Raw genomic sequence first — 15,863 nt, forward strand, 5'->3', positions numbered from 1 at the left:
GACCAGGTCTGGAACAGAGCATGAATTCCCCTGTCAAATGTCATCCTGCGGGCAGGTCCCCAGGCAGAGGAGCCTTTATGCAAGTTCAGGAGAGATGGGAAACAAAACTAGCTTGATTTAAAGTCTGAGTTTTTTTTTTTTTTGTTTGTTTCTACTTTTTGCCGTGGGGTGTCACCTCCCAGGCTGAACTCTGGCAGGCAAAGGGAAGAAGCCAAGATGTGCCTGTTGGGGACATTTGCCACTGGGTCACTTTCTCTTCTCTCTTCATTTTCCAGCTGCTGGCTGTCATTAGAGGGAGGACTCCTCTATGCCTTCGTGGGACCGGCGGCTGCTGTCGTTTTGGTATTTAAGCTTGTCTGAAAGATTTTTTTTTTTTCCTCCTCTATATCTTATAGCAATTTCCTTGTTCTTTCAACCCAAGGATGCCCCTCTTTATTTCCACTTGTGTTTTGAAAAGCTTCCTCCTTCAGGAATAACAAGCAAAGCCAACAGTTTGGGATGGGGTTGATTCTGAAATGTAATGTTGCTCAACCTTCCCCCTCTTCCTCACTGGAGCCCCCTAACATCTGATTAATGCTTTACCTTGGTTTTGCTGTGTCTGGATGGAAGTGCAGGATGATGGTGGAAAACTCTGACATTGTCTCCTTCAGAAAATGCTGTTCCTGGTGGTTTTCAGACCAGGCTGTGCCCTCACACCCAGCTTTCATTCCTGGTCCATCCCAGCCCAGTGCATGTGAGCAGATTTCCTTGTTTGCAGTTGAAATTGAAATATTCAAATCAATGCTGAGGGGATCCCTTCTGACTCTAAAAATGTCACGTTTGCTTTGAATTCAAAGAGATGGCAGGGTTAAAGTGGGCATTCCTAAACTCCAGCTCCTGCATGGGGAGTCTGTTCTGTCCCATCACCCCTGGCTCCAGCACAGCCCCAACACCAACATTGCCCAGATATTATCTGAGTTTAAGGTGCCACTCGAGGTGACATTCCTTCCCTGATGCTGAGATCTCACTGTCCATGAGAAACCTTAGGGCTGAAAGAATCTGAGAACGGCTTCTCCTCCAGGAAATCCCTCCTTCACCAATTTCAGATGGGTTTAAAGCCACATTTGAGCCCCCACATCTTTCTGCAGTTTCTCTCCAGCCCACTGTTTTATCCAGTGGAGGAGCTTTATGCCCTCTGAGGCTCTGGAGAGTCCCGCAGGAGTGGGGTTGTTGACACTCACAATTCCTTTTTCAGTTCAGGCTTTTGTTTCGTGCAGTGCCTGGGGGATGAAATGCCCCGCAGCAGGAGCTTACAGGAGAATAACTCCACAAAAGCTCGGGCTGCCTCTATTCTCAGCGCTGTCACTGCACATCAAACCACCTTGGTGCCATCGTTTCATCACGATGACAAAGAGAAAAGCCAGCAGTGGCCTCTCCTCTGCAAGAAATCAAAACTGGTATGAGTTGAGGTCTTTCTTGTGGGGTTGTGACACAGTGATTCAGAGGGAGGAAGCTTTGGTAGTGCCCAGAGTCACTCTGCTGCCTCAAACCACCTCGCCTTTGTTGTGCCAACAGCAAGGGAGGTGATCTTTCTCTTTTTCCTCTTTTAAAATGTGAGGAGAACACAGGAGCCTGCTTCCATTTGGCAGCTGAGATTTCCCTCACCATCAAGCAGAGGAAATGAGATGCCCCCACAGAGGGGTCAGCACAGGCAAGTGGTGGTTCCTGCAGCTGATATTTGGCAGTGGTGAATCATCTCTGGGGGTGTCTGGCCCTGATCATCACCAAGAGAGAGGCCACACGCCTCGTTTAGACTCCCTGACTCATTCCTGGCCAAAGTGACAAATGAATATTGCCCTGGTGGAGACACCAAAGAGCTTGGAGAGGGAGAAGCATGGAAAGCCTTTTTGTAAATGGGTACCTGCAAAGAGATGAGCTCTAAAAGTTGATAATACTCTGAAGGTGGTTGGCTTGCAGCTTCAGCAATGTTCATAACTCACAGTCAGGCCACTGACACTGAACAGCTGCAGGTTTGAAGGATAAAGGCTTGACCTTTACTCTTAAAAATCCTGATCTACCTTAAACACAGAGCTGTTGGAAGCAGTTTTGCTCACCCAGCTCACGTGGAGCAGCCTGGTGGTAGCTGTGTGCAGGCTGAAGGCAGGGGGAGGCTCATGGAATTAAGTGAGGACAGGGTCAGCAGTGGTCAGGTCGTGGTTATCTCCAGGAATCTCAGACGTGGGGCTTTGCTTCTGGAAGTTGTCTCAAAGACAAAGAAGTAAACTACTCTGCATGTTATTGGAAGAATATCCATGTTGTATCCCTGACTTAGGAAAGAAGTGGAGCCAGGATCAGAGCAGGACGTTGATCATGGTGATCAATGTACTGGATGGATTGATTGATTGATTGATTAAAATCAGTGCAGAACTGCTCTTTGTTGTCTCCCCTGCTCCTTAGGAGTGAGGATGCACACTTTGGCCAGCCCTAGGAGAGATCCAGCCACACTTCAACCCCACCTTTCCTCCTGACTGGCTGCACCTTAAGGAAAAACCTTTTTGGATCCTCCACAGTGAAGGATCAGTGATTTCAAAGCGCTCCCTCTCTTTCCAGGTTTATAAGCAGGCATTGATTTCCTGCTGATCCTTGACAGTGTCACTGTGCCTGGCTTGCCAGTGTTGTTTCTCTAAATCAATACCATGGTGAACTCTCGAAATGGTCTCAGCTCTCCTCTGATGCAGCAGCTGATGCAAACAAAAAAACCTGCAATTTCTGAGATTTTCCATGATTTTCCATGATGTGGGCTCCACATCAGTGAGCTGGTGAAACCAGCAGAAAGATTGATCATTGTTTTGAGGATCATTTAGGCAATTAGGCAGAGGCTTGGTCCTTTCCTTTGGGTCAGGTGACTCTTGGGATCTCTTAAAGTCACAAACACGTAAAGCCACGTGAATTTGTCTCTGAATTTGGCCTTGAAATATTTCCCTGAAAGCCCCACATGCAAAAAAGAGCATCGACCACATGTTTCTACCACCAGCAGCTGTTCCACTGACAGCAAAGCCAGGAGAATGTCTCCTTTTTCCACCATCATGACCTCCACGCAGGGGTGGGGCTGGCGTGTCACTAACGTGTTGCCGAGGTTCGGATGGGGTTTGTAAAGCGGATGCAGCTGGCAGCAGTGGATGCAGTTGGAAAGGCACAGCGAGGAGTTTGGGGTCACTCTGCAGGATCTCAGCTCTGTCCAGCCTGTGTTTTCACTGTGCATTTTTATGTCTGATGGACACAGGCATCCCTGCTCTCACCCTGAGGAAAACGGACTGCATGGAATTGTATTGCCCAGTGATTTTGGGGGAATTCTCTGTGCTCTGCCATCTGCAGTATCTCCCAAGACATCCCACCAGAGCAGATGATGTTTCTACTTGCTCCAGTGCCCCTCCACCTCTTATTTTGAGAGCAGTAGTGGTATTTCACCAGGAAAGAACTGTGACACGTTGTCTGCATTCTCTTAATGCTGCTTCTGACTCCAGATTAGCCCAAAAATTTGTTGCTGTGCCTGGAGTTTGCCTTGATGGATCTCAGGCAGTGTTGGGGTTCAAACAGCCCTGCAGCAATCTGGGAAATTCCCAGTCTCTCCTGCTTCATGGAGCCCTGGTTGAGGGTTGGACTTGATGATCTTGGGGGTCTTTTCCAATCTTAATGATTCTCCAACCTCCTCGATCTGCTGCCAGCTGCATTCTGCTGTCCTGAGCTCACTGATGCACGGCCAGGGGAGGTGGGACAGTGGGGGACAGGGGACACAAGGGGTCATGGCCTGCAGAAGTGTGACCTGGCTTTGGGAGAAACCCTTCTGTGTTACTGAGCTTGACCTGACCCCCTTGAGAAAAAAAAACTTGTGTGTTGTTTCTCTTTTGACAGGTGAACATGGTTATTGGCATTCTGGTTTTTAACAAACTTGTATCCAAAGATGGAATAACAGATAAGAAACTGAAGGAACGGGCAGGGTATGCCTTATCAATACATCTAAGTAAAAGAGTGAAAATAAAACCCAAAAATACCCAAGGTTGTGATCAATAACCAGGCAAGGGGTGAAAAAAGAGATTGTGGATAAAAAAAAAAAAAAATAAAGCAAAACCAGATTTAAACAAAAGGAAAGAAAAAAACACACTTGATTTAATGTCTTTGCACTGTCATTTAGTGCAGCAGGACACAGAAATCCAAGAAACAGCCCTGTGTTGCTGTGGAGGAAGGATAAAAGTTCATCTCTTTGTTAAAACGGCTTCAGCCAAGGCTGGTACATCCTCCCAGAAATGAGGGAGAGCAAGGTGGCTTCTGTCACTAACTCCTGGAGACAGCAGAGAGAGACTCAGCACTGCCGAGTGTGGCACGTGGCACGAGCTGGGTGACAGAGGGGTCATGTCTGAAGGCTGGCAGGTGTCTCAGGGAGAGCAGAGGTGTGTGATGGAAGGGAATGGGTTCTGGAGGCCTGGCAGAGAACAGAGCAGCAGATGGATGCAGCAGGAGAGGTGAGTTAAGAACCTCTGCTGCGAGAAAAAGTTCTGCTGCCTCCTGAGGTTCTTTTATCTTCTCCACAGCCTCCATTCCTGAATCCAGAGGGTTTGTGTTACCTGGTTTCCTTTGGAGTGTAAATCCAAGAGTTGACTCCACATTTCTCCCCACCCTGGTGTCTCCCAGGGCTTTGCCCTGAGCAGCAGCTCCCGGGCAGGGCTCTCTCTTGGGTTACTCCCAAACTTTTGGCAGTGACTATTTTGACATTGCCAACACCCCCAGCAGGATGAGAGCCCCTCTCCTCTCCATTTCTAGGAACGAGCCTGCAGTTTGCTCAGGTTTTATCCCTGAGCTGTGCTCTACTCTGAGCAAGGGACAGAAATGGCAGGCTGACACTCTGAGTGTCCTCAGATGCCCAGGTCAGATGTGTGTTACTTTCCCCTGCCTTTTTGGCTTTGTGTTGCAGTCAGAGAAGCTCTGTCCTTACCTGCTGCTGGGAAAGGCAGGGATCTGTGCTCGCAGTTGTCCACTGCAGGAATTTGATTTATCACTGTGGGTAACAGCTGTGTTCTGGAAGGAAGAAGCTGTTCACAAAGAAATGAGAAGAGCAAAAGCTGTTCTGGTTCCTCTGCATGGAGGCAGAGTTTGAAACCTTTGGAGGCTGGTGGAGAAAGCACAGGACGCATGGATATATCCTGCCTGTCAAAGTGGAGGGAGAAAGGGTCTCCACTGAGTCTCAGAGGGCAGAGGTGGATAATATGGATGAGGTTCAGTATTTCTTACACTGCTCTATTGAGTAGTTGGGGTGAAAGTGGTTTTTAATTGAGTGGTTTTTAATTGAGTGGTGGAAGCAAAACCCAGGGTAGAGGCAAATTCTTATCCAGCACCTCAAATCCTGTGTTTGGTTTTGGGCCCTTCACTCCAGGAAAGACTTTGAGGGGCTGGAGCATGTCCAGAGAAGGGAACAGAGCTGGGGAAGGGTCTGAAGCACCAGGAGCAGCTGAGGCAGCTGAGGATGCTTAGCCTGGAGAAAAGGAGGCTCAGGTGAGACCTCATCACTCTCTACAGCTCCCTGAAATAGGGAGTGGTGTGGTGAGGGCTGGAATCTACTCCCAGGTAACAAGTGACAGGACAAAGGGAAATGGTCTCCAGCTGCACCAGGGGAGGTCCAGGTTGGATATCTGGAAAAATTTCATCCCTGAAAGGATGACCAGGCTTTGGAACAGGCTGCCCAGGGAAGTGGTGGAGTCACCATCCCTGGGAAGTGCTCCAGAAACGAGTGGACCTGGGACTTTGTGATAGAGTTTAATGGCCATGGAGGGGTTTGGTCAAAGGTTGGACTCAATCTTGGAGGTCTTTTCCAACCTTAATGATCTTGAAAAAAACACAGGGACCTGTTTAGGCTCAGGGTTTACCAGCAGCGTTGACACAACCAAACCTTGGGCTCCCTGGGTGCAGCAAAGGGGAATTTCGGTGCCTGAGCAGTGCCATGGCCATAAAACAAGAGGAGTTTTGGGTGATCAGAGATACCAGCTGCTGCTGGGTTGAAAAATACGTGAAGAAGTGACCTTGGTTCATTGCTTCAAGCAACTGCTAACAAGCAAGTGCTTCATTTTGGATGATGCCTTCGTGACAAAGAGAGAACTCAAAAAAACCACCCAGGCTGCAAGGCAGGGTCTGGAGCAGGGTAATTGCACTTGAAAGTCAGCGCTGCAATAAATGGTTTATTGGATTAGCAAAGCAGCGAGTTGCTGCCTCTCAGTCCTCCCTCTCTAATCCAAACTGCACACGGAGTGACCTTATTTAATACACAGCAGCTGGTTATTGATCACACTCAGAGTTGGGCTTTAAAAACAAAACCTGCAAGGCAACAAAACAAAAAAAAAATAAAACCCAAAACAAAAAAAACCAAAAACAAAACCAAAAAAGTAATTTTTCTGATGTTCTTTGTTTTTTCTTTCTTTTCTCTTTTTCCCCCCTTCTTTCGTGTCCGTGTGTGTGTGTGCAGCACTTTTTAGCCTTATCTGTGCTCAGTGGTTTTGTTCTCCCTTCCCAAGTGCCCCTGCTGAGAGTGTGGGAGCACTTTTGAGAGCCCTGGTGCCCCTTTCCCTTTAGTTCTGTGCTTCTGGCCTGGGCTTGGGAACCGTGTTGGAAGGTAGATCTGAAGAAAATCAGAACGAGTAACGGCCTTGGAGATGTTTGGACCTGAGGAGATGGTCTAAAGAAACGTTGTGTTTCCTTTAGCAGAGGCAAGAAGTATGGTTCAGTGTTGCAAAAACAATTTTTAAAAAGGGTGGAGGAAAAAAATTCCCCCAAAAATAGGGGAAAAAAAAGAGCTGTTGGATGTTAAGAGGAGCCCAGCACACACTCCACAGATTGGTTGTCACAAATTCATCAGTGCCATGAAATAATACCTGAGACACAAGAAATCTGCCCTGTACTTAGCAGTGGAAGTAGCTGTGATTATTGTTGTCACATCTGTCAGAAAATGCAGATTTTCTAGTGCCAGTGATTTTATAGGTGGATCACAAAACCAGGCTGTAGAGAAGGGGGTGTGAATACCTGGAGAGCTGGAGAAAAGCCAAAATCTCTCTGGGAATGGAGAAAATCATCCCAGAAAACAGTCTCTTGTTGGCCAACTCCACCACCAGTGTTTGAGCTCTCTTGAAGGGATTACTACCAACAAATGAATGTTTTCATGTCAGGAGCCTTTAAAATTAATTTCAAATGTATTCAGCCAGCGTTTATTCCACATTTGTGTGCTCGCACAGGCAGGGAGGGAGAATGAAACCATCGGGGATATTCACCAGGGCTAATTTTTGCTGAGTTTAATCTCTCTGGGCTTCCTCTGCCAGTCCTGAGGAGAGACAGGAGAACCTCCTGTCCCCCCTTAGAGAATCTCTTCTTTTATCTCTATTGATCACAGAAACCACCCAAGAGGAGTTTGCCCCGAAACCTGGTGTGAAACAATCTCTGTGCAGGTGTCCTGATGGGGTGGAACAGAGCTGGGCTGTCAGAGCACAGAGGGGAGAGAGTGAGTAGGAAGGTGATAACTCCACTGAGGCAGGAAGGGGTTGGGATTGCCCTTTCTCTGGGAATGGTTCCTGTTGGAAGCAGTGCTCCTGCTCTTCGGGCTGTGGATGGTGGAAAGCACTGCTCAATAAAAGGTAGCAAAGTCCAGGCTCCAGTGAACACACCAGATGAGCCCATGAGCTGTTTGTGGGTGTTTAGGAAGCAGAAGAAGCTAAATTAAATGAAGGCATTATTCACTGTGATTATTTAATTAGCTTCCCTTTCATATGCACAGGCGCCAATCTAAACCTGCTACGGAAATTCAGTTTATTAACAACCTCATGCCCCCAACCAAAAGGAATTAGGAGATAAATGTACCCACATCTGTGCCCACTGCTTGCAACTTTCTGCATAAACACACCCAACAGCAGCTACAGTTGTGTGTTTACAGTGGTCTTTTGGCCAGTTGTCTGTGATTCAGTGTCATTCATCTTTTTTCTGGTACAGTTTCCCATCAAATTCCTCAAGTCAATCTACTTTTTTTCTTTTTGCTGCCTATCTCTGCTTCTCTCTGTCTCTCTGCTTATCTGTTCTTTGTGGCTTATAGATTTGGGGATAAGCTGTCGTATTTTTTTTTTTTTTTTAATTTTTTAAGGGTCGTGCACCTAATGCCTCTCCAGACCCATTTTATCTTTGATTCAGCCATTGTCCTCACAGGATTGACACCATCCTTCCTGGAAGATATTTATCTGTGGACACAGGAGCTAATTTCCTCTGTGTCTGAAAGCTTCTGTGGGATGCCTTAGTCATTATTCTGGATGGGAATGATGATTTATGTCACTGTAATTAATGAAAAGACCAATCAATAGCCACTTGAAAGGGGGCCACTGGGCCCACTGCTGCTGCTGTGTTGGTGCTCATCAGGATGTCTTTTTGCAGTGAGACTGAACAGAGAGCCACCAAAGCTAACAAATGCTCTGTGGAGTCACCTGATCTCTCTCCCAGGCAGGGCAGGGCCCTAAAACCCCTCCTGGGTTGGGGCAAACCCCTCTCAGCAGCATCCCCACCACACCCAGGGATGACAGACCCTGTGCTGTCCTCTGGCAGTGATTTCATGTCTTCTCTGATGCCAGGCACAGCAGGAAAGTCTGGGGGATGTTTTGCAGACTCCTTCCCGTTTTCCAAGCCAGATCTGACATGGGTGTGAATCTGTGCAGACCAGGGAGAGCACACAACCAGTAAATTCTGGGAAGAAACAGGGCCAGTGCCAAGCTAACGTGGCTTCTGGGCTCCTGAAGAGGAGCTGAATGGAGGGGGGTGGTTCCCACACATCAGCTGCTAAAAATCCCAAGGATGTGCTTTAGCAGATCCCCTCATACCAGCAGCCCTCAGTGGGCTGTTCCTGTGGTTGGTCCCATCCAGACAAAGTGGGAGCAGCAGGTGGGAATAATTCTCGGGGTTCATCCCGAAGATGTTTTTGGCTCCAGAAAAGGATGTGAGAGAAGGAATGTCTCAGAAGCAGTCAGCCAGTCGGGTTCCTTTCAGGGCAGCTTAGGGGGCTGAGGAAACACCCAAGCTCAGGATTAACTTCAGGACATAAAAGAGTCCCATCCTTCATCAGGGAGGGAACCAAAAACCAAAAAGTGGCCTCTGACCAAAAACCAAAGAGTGGCCTCTGGTCTCACCAGGTCCCACTCAGTGAAAATAAGTGACTTATCCCTTGCATTGCTTCTAGGGCAGAAGATAAGCAGGCACAGCCCCCACAGCCGTACTTCTTGCCTTCTACTGCACAACCCTGCCACCTTTTTTGTTTTGGAGCAAAAAGGCCAGGAGGGAAAAGAGCAATTTCTCAAAAAAAAAAAACAAAACAAAACAAAAAAAAACCCCAAAAAACCAAAAATCCCAAATGAAAAGAAGGAGGTAGAGACTGGGAGAGCAGTACTGGTTTCTCTTCCGTGGGTGCCAGAGAGAGACACCCTGAATCTGGCAAGACTTTCACCAACACAGTTCCACCCTCTCCAGCAGCACCAACAAATCTGAGTTGTCCATTTCCCCCCGTTCCCCGCATCTGGAGTGGTACAGATGGGAGAGTTTTAATTCCTGCCTGTCTTTTCATTTCTCTTCCCAAACTGGGTATGGTTGGTTGGCTCCCTTTTCTCCTTCCTTTCTTTTTGGCTTCTCTTTCCCTTTCCTTTCGACGTTTGTGCTCATGAGCGAAGTGTTTTGTTTTGTTTCAGTCTTTTGGTTTTAATTGCAGTCAGATGGCAGTGCCCCTTTACGGCATGACGCTCAAATGTTCCAAGTGTGGAGTAGTTTCTTCTGCTGAAGTTTCGGCCACAGCCACCAGTAACGCCATGTTAGTTCCTCTAATTTCAACTTCTTTTCTTTCTTTCTTTCTTTCCACTTCTTTTTTTTTTTTTGTTTGTTTGTTTTTGTTTTGTTGTTTTTTTTCTTTTCGCTTTGATTTTCACTTTTCAGTTCCTTTTTTTATTTCCCTCTTCCATTTCCCTGCACTCACCAGCCCGTGTTTGTTTTCTCTCCCCACGTCCCTGCCCACCTCCCCGACATCCCCCAGCTCTCCCCAACCTCATTCTGTGGGCCATGAGTAGAGCAGGGCTCCTGCAACACCCCTGGAGCTGATGGGCTGGATCCTGAAAAGCACTTTTTTGACATGCCTAGATTTAAGATTTAAGCATGTGACCAGCCCATGGAAGACAAAGGGACTCTGCATTTGTTGCAAGCTGTGTTTAATTTGTTTAATTTGTTTAATGATCCATTCTTGGAGTTCCAGACTTAAAGCTGTGATTCCCAGTAATTCTGGTGGTAGACAAGGACTCCAAAACCCAGCTTTGTCAACCACTTGAGCACCTGCTTGAGTGTTTAACTCCAGAGGCTGCAGATCACTGAGTGTGGTTTAAGTGAGTTGGTGAATCACTTCTAAGTGGGCTTTTTCTCCTCTTATGCTGAAGTTTAATACGTCGTAGGCCTGCAGGTCTGATTTGATAAGTGTTGACTGCCTCTTTTGGACCCCTGAAAGCACTTGGAATTAATTCTCAAAATCTTAAAGCGTTTCATAGCTCTGAGTCACAAAAGTCAAATGCTGTCAAATCTCTTCTTAGATTCATCTGGAGTTAGCTTAAAAAAAAAAAAAAAAAAGAAAAGAAAAGAAAAATAATTCCAGAGCTTTGTTCTGCTGGAGAAATTGTTGCTATTTATGTGGTTGGCTTTTTTCCTAAAGGTTAAGGTTGGAGGGAGAGTGATGAGGGAAGGTTTGTCTTTCTTCCTTCCCTTTTGGAAATTTTATTATCTGTATCACATCCAAGTGATGCTACACTTTGGTTTTGATGTCTAAATTAGTGCATGCAAAACATGTGAGGGAAACAGTCTCAGATCATTTGCAGTTTGAAAATTCTTACCTTTAATTAATCTAAACTAAAAGAGGCAACAAATTTCCAGATCTCAAGATGTAGAAAGATAAAAGAAAATCAACTCAAGAGCACCTGGAAGGTGTCCCTGCTCATGGCAGGGGGTTGGAATGAGATGTTCTTTAAGGCCTCTTATTACCCAAACCGTTTTATGATTCTGTGGTTTTCTCAGTGAAATGAAGAACTGAACAAAACTTGTTTTATTTTTCATTGCTAAGGTCGTTTACTCACCTTTTGCAGCAGTGCCCAGCTGAGATGGTGAGATGGAATTGGTCCAGACACGTGTACCACAAGTCTGGAGTGAGCCACTCGCTGCTTTTTAGATTCCTGTAACTGCAGAGCAATGTTAAACCAGTGGTAGATTTACTATTAATAAATTAGACTCTTAAATAGGAGAGGCTTTCTGTTCATAGTAAATTAATTTTAAAAGTTAAACAGTCTCAAGTCCCTCTCCAATAGTGTCTGACATTGGTCTGTGATAAATCACAAATTCTGATTCATCTCCAAATCAGGAGAAAAAAGGAATATGAAAGCCAGATCTATTCATCCTGCTTCTCTAATTTAAGTGGATTGACAGAAATTGGAGGGCTCTTGTAAGAGGATTTTTTACTGTTTTGTTTCCCAGCAGATTGGGTACCTTAGATGACAGTGTCCAGTATCAATTTTGTTGTTTGTCCTCAAGTGTCCCGTGCTCTTATCCTTGCAAAGGGAACACTGAGGAATACACAAATAACTTCACTCATTTCCCCTTGTGATCCACTTCATCCTGAAGCTGAACTGTTACTGTTTCCTTCTCCAAATTTCTTATAAAAGAGGTTGCCAAAAAGGGAAAACTCTGATTATTCTTCACGCCACTGCCACCCTTCTGCTGGGTTCCCTCCTCCCAGACCTTGCAGCAGCTTTGTGGCTCAGTTTTGGAGTCTTGGAATGTGGATTAAATGCCATGAGGATTCCCAGCTCCTCCCTGACCTGGAATGAGCTGTAATTTTTTAGTGCAGAGCACATCAAGGTTGTTCCTGCCTTGTTCCTGCTGGGGTTGATCGTCCCTCCCCAGCTTCCCTCCCATAGCTTCCAGAGGTTTATTTCTGGGATAGCATGGAGTGAGAAATAGATCCTTTAGACCATTTCTCTTGGCTTTTGGAAATCTTTGTGGTGAGATCTGTGGTCGGAGAAGGGGATGTGTAAAGGAGGGAAAACAGAGGGAAGTGATGGGAGAGAAAAGTGACAGAAGTGGAAAAATAAGTACTGGAAATTGTGTGATTTCTTAACCTGGGGAATGATAAATGGAAATCATTGGATGTCTGTGATCTGTTAGGGTTTAGCTGGACTTGACAGGTGTGGGTTAAATAAATCCTTCCCTTTAGGCTGCGCTGAAGAAGATCTTGGGCAGGTTTTGCCATTGGAAGACTTCTGTTGCCACATTTCCTCCCATTTATTGCTGCCTGTAGGGCACCCTCAGCCTGTGAAACGGTGCCTTGGAATTAATTTGTCTTTGCTACCTGTGAAAATTATTTTAGCTGAGATGGAAAACGTGTCTCAGGGCTTGGCTTTTCTTGGTACTTACTGTGAACAAGGGAATCCACTGCAGATACCAGGGAGTGCTGAGGAATGGATGGATGGATGGATGGATGGATGGATGGATGGATGGATGGATGGATGGAAGTTGATATCCCATCCCTGGAAGTGTCCAAGGCCAGGTTGCACAGAGCTCTGAGCAACCTGGGATAGTGGAAGGTGTCCCTGCCTGTGGCAAGGGGTTGAAATTAAATGATCTTTAAGGTCCCTTCCAACCCAAACCGTTCCATGATTTTATGAATCCTTGCCAAGCAGCTCATTGGAATCTGGACTCTCAGGCTCTGACCAGTGGGAAGAGACTGGCCCAAATAAAACCCTAAAATACACTATAACATTGTATTTTTCCGGGCACCCCACCCAAGAGCCAATGCCAGGGGTTCCTCGTGACCCTTATAATCATCATTCCTCTTAAATCCTTAGGAATTCACATGTCAAATCTCCCATCTAAGGGTTTTGCCCTTTTTCTTGGCTCAATATCCTTTTAGGGGGTCTTGGATGTCAAATTTTCTGCCTGTATTGTAATTCCAGGATAAATGTGAGTCAGTGCTTCTATGCATGGCTGGTCTAGGAAGGAGACTATTCCTCAGGAGAGTGTTGTCCTCGTGGTTCAAGGAATCTGAAATCCTATCCTTACCTGGGGATAATACCTGGATCCTGCAAGTCCTTCTTGGACTCTCAGAGAAAGTCCAAGAAGGACTTAATTAAAGGTGAATGATGAGGCAGTCTGGTCACAGCTGCATCATCACCTGCCTGTCTCATGTGTCATAAAATCATCACAGAATGGTTTGGGTTGGGAGGGACCCTAAAGTTCATCTCATTCCAGACCCCGCACTATGAACACCTTCCACCAGACCAGGCTGCTCAGGGCAGTTTAGAGGCATTTGATTTCCTGTTGCCCCAATTTTAATATTTATATTGCAGCTACTGGGAGTAGAATCATCTTTTAGGGGAGGACAGAAATGACAGTAGGTGTTTCTTTTTTGCCTATGCATGGGGAAGAGCAAGCAGAGTTTCCCCTCTTTTTTGGTTACAGGTTTCCTATCTTGGTTATATGGGCACTGAGTTACAGGGATTTGCTCTGAAAGTGTCCCTGAAATTGGGACAACACTCTGGCTTTTAGGAGGAGCAGTTTTTAAGTGTTTAAAAAGTGTTTAAAGCCAGGTTGGATGGAGCTGTGAGCAGCCTGGTCTAGTGAAAAGTGTCCCTGCTCATGGCAGTGGGGTGGAATTAGATGATTTTTAAGGTCCCTTCCAGCCCAAACCATTCCATGATTCTGTAATTCTGTGAATAGAGGTCAGAAGAGCAGAGAAGCATGAGAGAATAAATAAAGCACATCCCTGTACTGTGATTTTCCAGCAGTAGAACTGCTGGTGTGTAAGGAGCCATCCATTATTTGTAGAGTCCAGCGACCAATTCCCTTTTCAGAGCTCCTCTCCAGGAGCTGCTTTTGAATTATAAAGTGATTTTTTTTTTCATCTGCTGCTTCTTTAACTTAAGTTGCTGCTGCTCTGTCAGGGTTGAGTAATGAAAATAATTGATCGCTTTACCCTTTCTAATGGCCCTTTACATCTTTATTGGCATGTCCTGTGTGTCCCTCTGCACTTGCCTTTTCTCAGGGTGCAGGACTCTTCATCTTTCTTCATGTAGATCTTTATCTCCAAACCCATTCTTTTTGCTCTTTCCATTGCTTTCCTCTAAGTGTAATCCATTTATTCTGCTTCTTTTGCAAAGACAAAGACTCTCCGTGCCTCCAGCTACGAAAAGGACAAAACCACAGATAGATTTTGTCATTTTGGTCAAATCCTTGCTGCCAGGGCAGGGTCTGGTGTGTGCTTTCATAAGGCTGAGTGTTTCCCATGGTAGATCCCACATTTAGAGCACATTAGGAGTGGCTGAGGGAGCTGGGAAGGTTTATCCTGGAGAAAAGGAGGACTGGGAGGACCTTATCACTCCTTGAAGGGAGGTTGGAGCCAGTCTGGGGTTGGTCTCTTCTCCTATCAAGTGACAGAATGGAGGGAAATGGCCTCAGGTTGCATCAGGGGAGGTTCAGGTTGGATATTGGGGAAAACTTCACTGAAAGGATGATCAAGCATTGTCACAGACTGTCCCCATCCCAGAAGGATTTAAAAGCTGTGTAAATGTGTCACTTGGGGACATGGTTTAGTGCTGGGTTTTGCAGTGCTGGGAAAAGATTTGGACTTGATCTTAGAGGTCTTTTCCAACCTCAGATGGGATGCTGCTGTCACTTGTCCTGAGGGCTGTCATAAATGGGATAAATAAGAGCATCTGCCAGCTAATTCCTTTGTCCCAAGCAATAAAAGTAATGGATTTATTGATCGTGGTTAATCCATGAGAAGCCATTAGGTGGTCACAATGTCTTTGTAGAACAATTGATCATTTCATATCACATCTCGTGATAAGCACCCTAATGTGATATTTCTTAGGTCCTGTAAGTCATTCTGGGATCTTTTAAGGCTTCACTGTGCCTCCTAAAAAAAGGGACAGCTGGGAAGGTGGTTGAAGTGTGAGTCCTGCTATGAATTCAGCTCATAGCAAGTAGAATTAAGGGCAGGCTCACAGAAAACCCACTTGTCTTCCTGTGAGTTTTCACCTGAAATTTCAGCCTGTACCAGATTTCTTTAATGGAGCTTTTAATTTGGAGTTTAATATTTCAAAAATCTAAGCAGAGCCCTGCAAGTGAAATTAGAGTGAGATTTGTTTCCTGTGACCTGTTGCCACCTGCTGCCTGAGAATAAAGATGATGCATTTAAGTAGCAAGCAGAATTTCCATCAATTTTGTAAGGGATGAATGCTGCTGAGAAGGCATCTGGAAAGTAAATCACAGAGAGACCAGAACTCTGAACTGATGTAAATCAGCACAGCTTGGGAAAATCCTGATTTGATCCAGCTGAATATGTGGTCATCAGCTGAGCTGGAGGGGCAGATGATGTTTTCATCATCTGGTTGGAAGGGCAGAGCAAATTGACTCAAACAATTCATTCTTAAAGCAGGTTTTGAAGCCAGTGGGTTCAAATCTGACCATTTGCTGAAGAGAAACATAATTTACATATAATTTACCTTCTCAGCAGCATCCGTTACAACCCAGATCCACATCTAAGTCTTGGATCCAGATCCAGATCATTGTCATTATGAGCCTGCAATTCTTTTCAGGAATGGAAAACCCACCCAGATTCAGTTATTTGGTTCAGACCTGGGTCAGATCCATTGCTAGGTTTCCTGTTTCTCACTGGTGGCAGTGACATCCACAGAATGGGTGTACCAGGAATGTTATGGAAAACCAGATAATTCCAGGAAGCAGAGTTGTCTCTTAGAGACATTTTCCAGCAGCTTTTAGTAAACTTTATGATT

The 15,863-nt window shown here is 45.7% G+C and overlaps 1 protein-coding gene across 4 annotated transcripts in view; it reads left to right on the forward strand.

Annotated features, from left to right (window-relative positions):
* Positions 1–15,863, forward strand: part of ADGRB1 (adhesion G protein-coupled receptor B1) — a 139,754-nt gene that overhangs the window by 96,258 nt on the left and 27,633 nt on the right. For all 4 annotated transcript variants that reach the window (XM_053946809.1, XM_053946816.1, XM_053946825.1 and 1 more), the window contains 2 exons: positions 276–342; positions 3,892–3,977. In XM_053946809.1, the coding sequence (XP_053802784.1) occupies positions 276–342; positions 3,892–3,977 (153 nt within the window). The remainder of the gene's footprint in view (positions 1–275; positions 343–3,891; positions 3,978–15,863) is intronic.

The sequence above is a fragment of the Vidua chalybeata genome, chromosome 1 (assembly GCF_026979565.1).
Source record: "Vidua chalybeata isolate OUT-0048 chromosome 1, bVidCha1 merged haplotype, whole genome shotgun sequence".
NCBI classification, from domain to species: domain Eukaryota; kingdom Metazoa; phylum Chordata; class Aves; order Passeriformes; family Viduidae; genus Vidua; species Vidua chalybeata.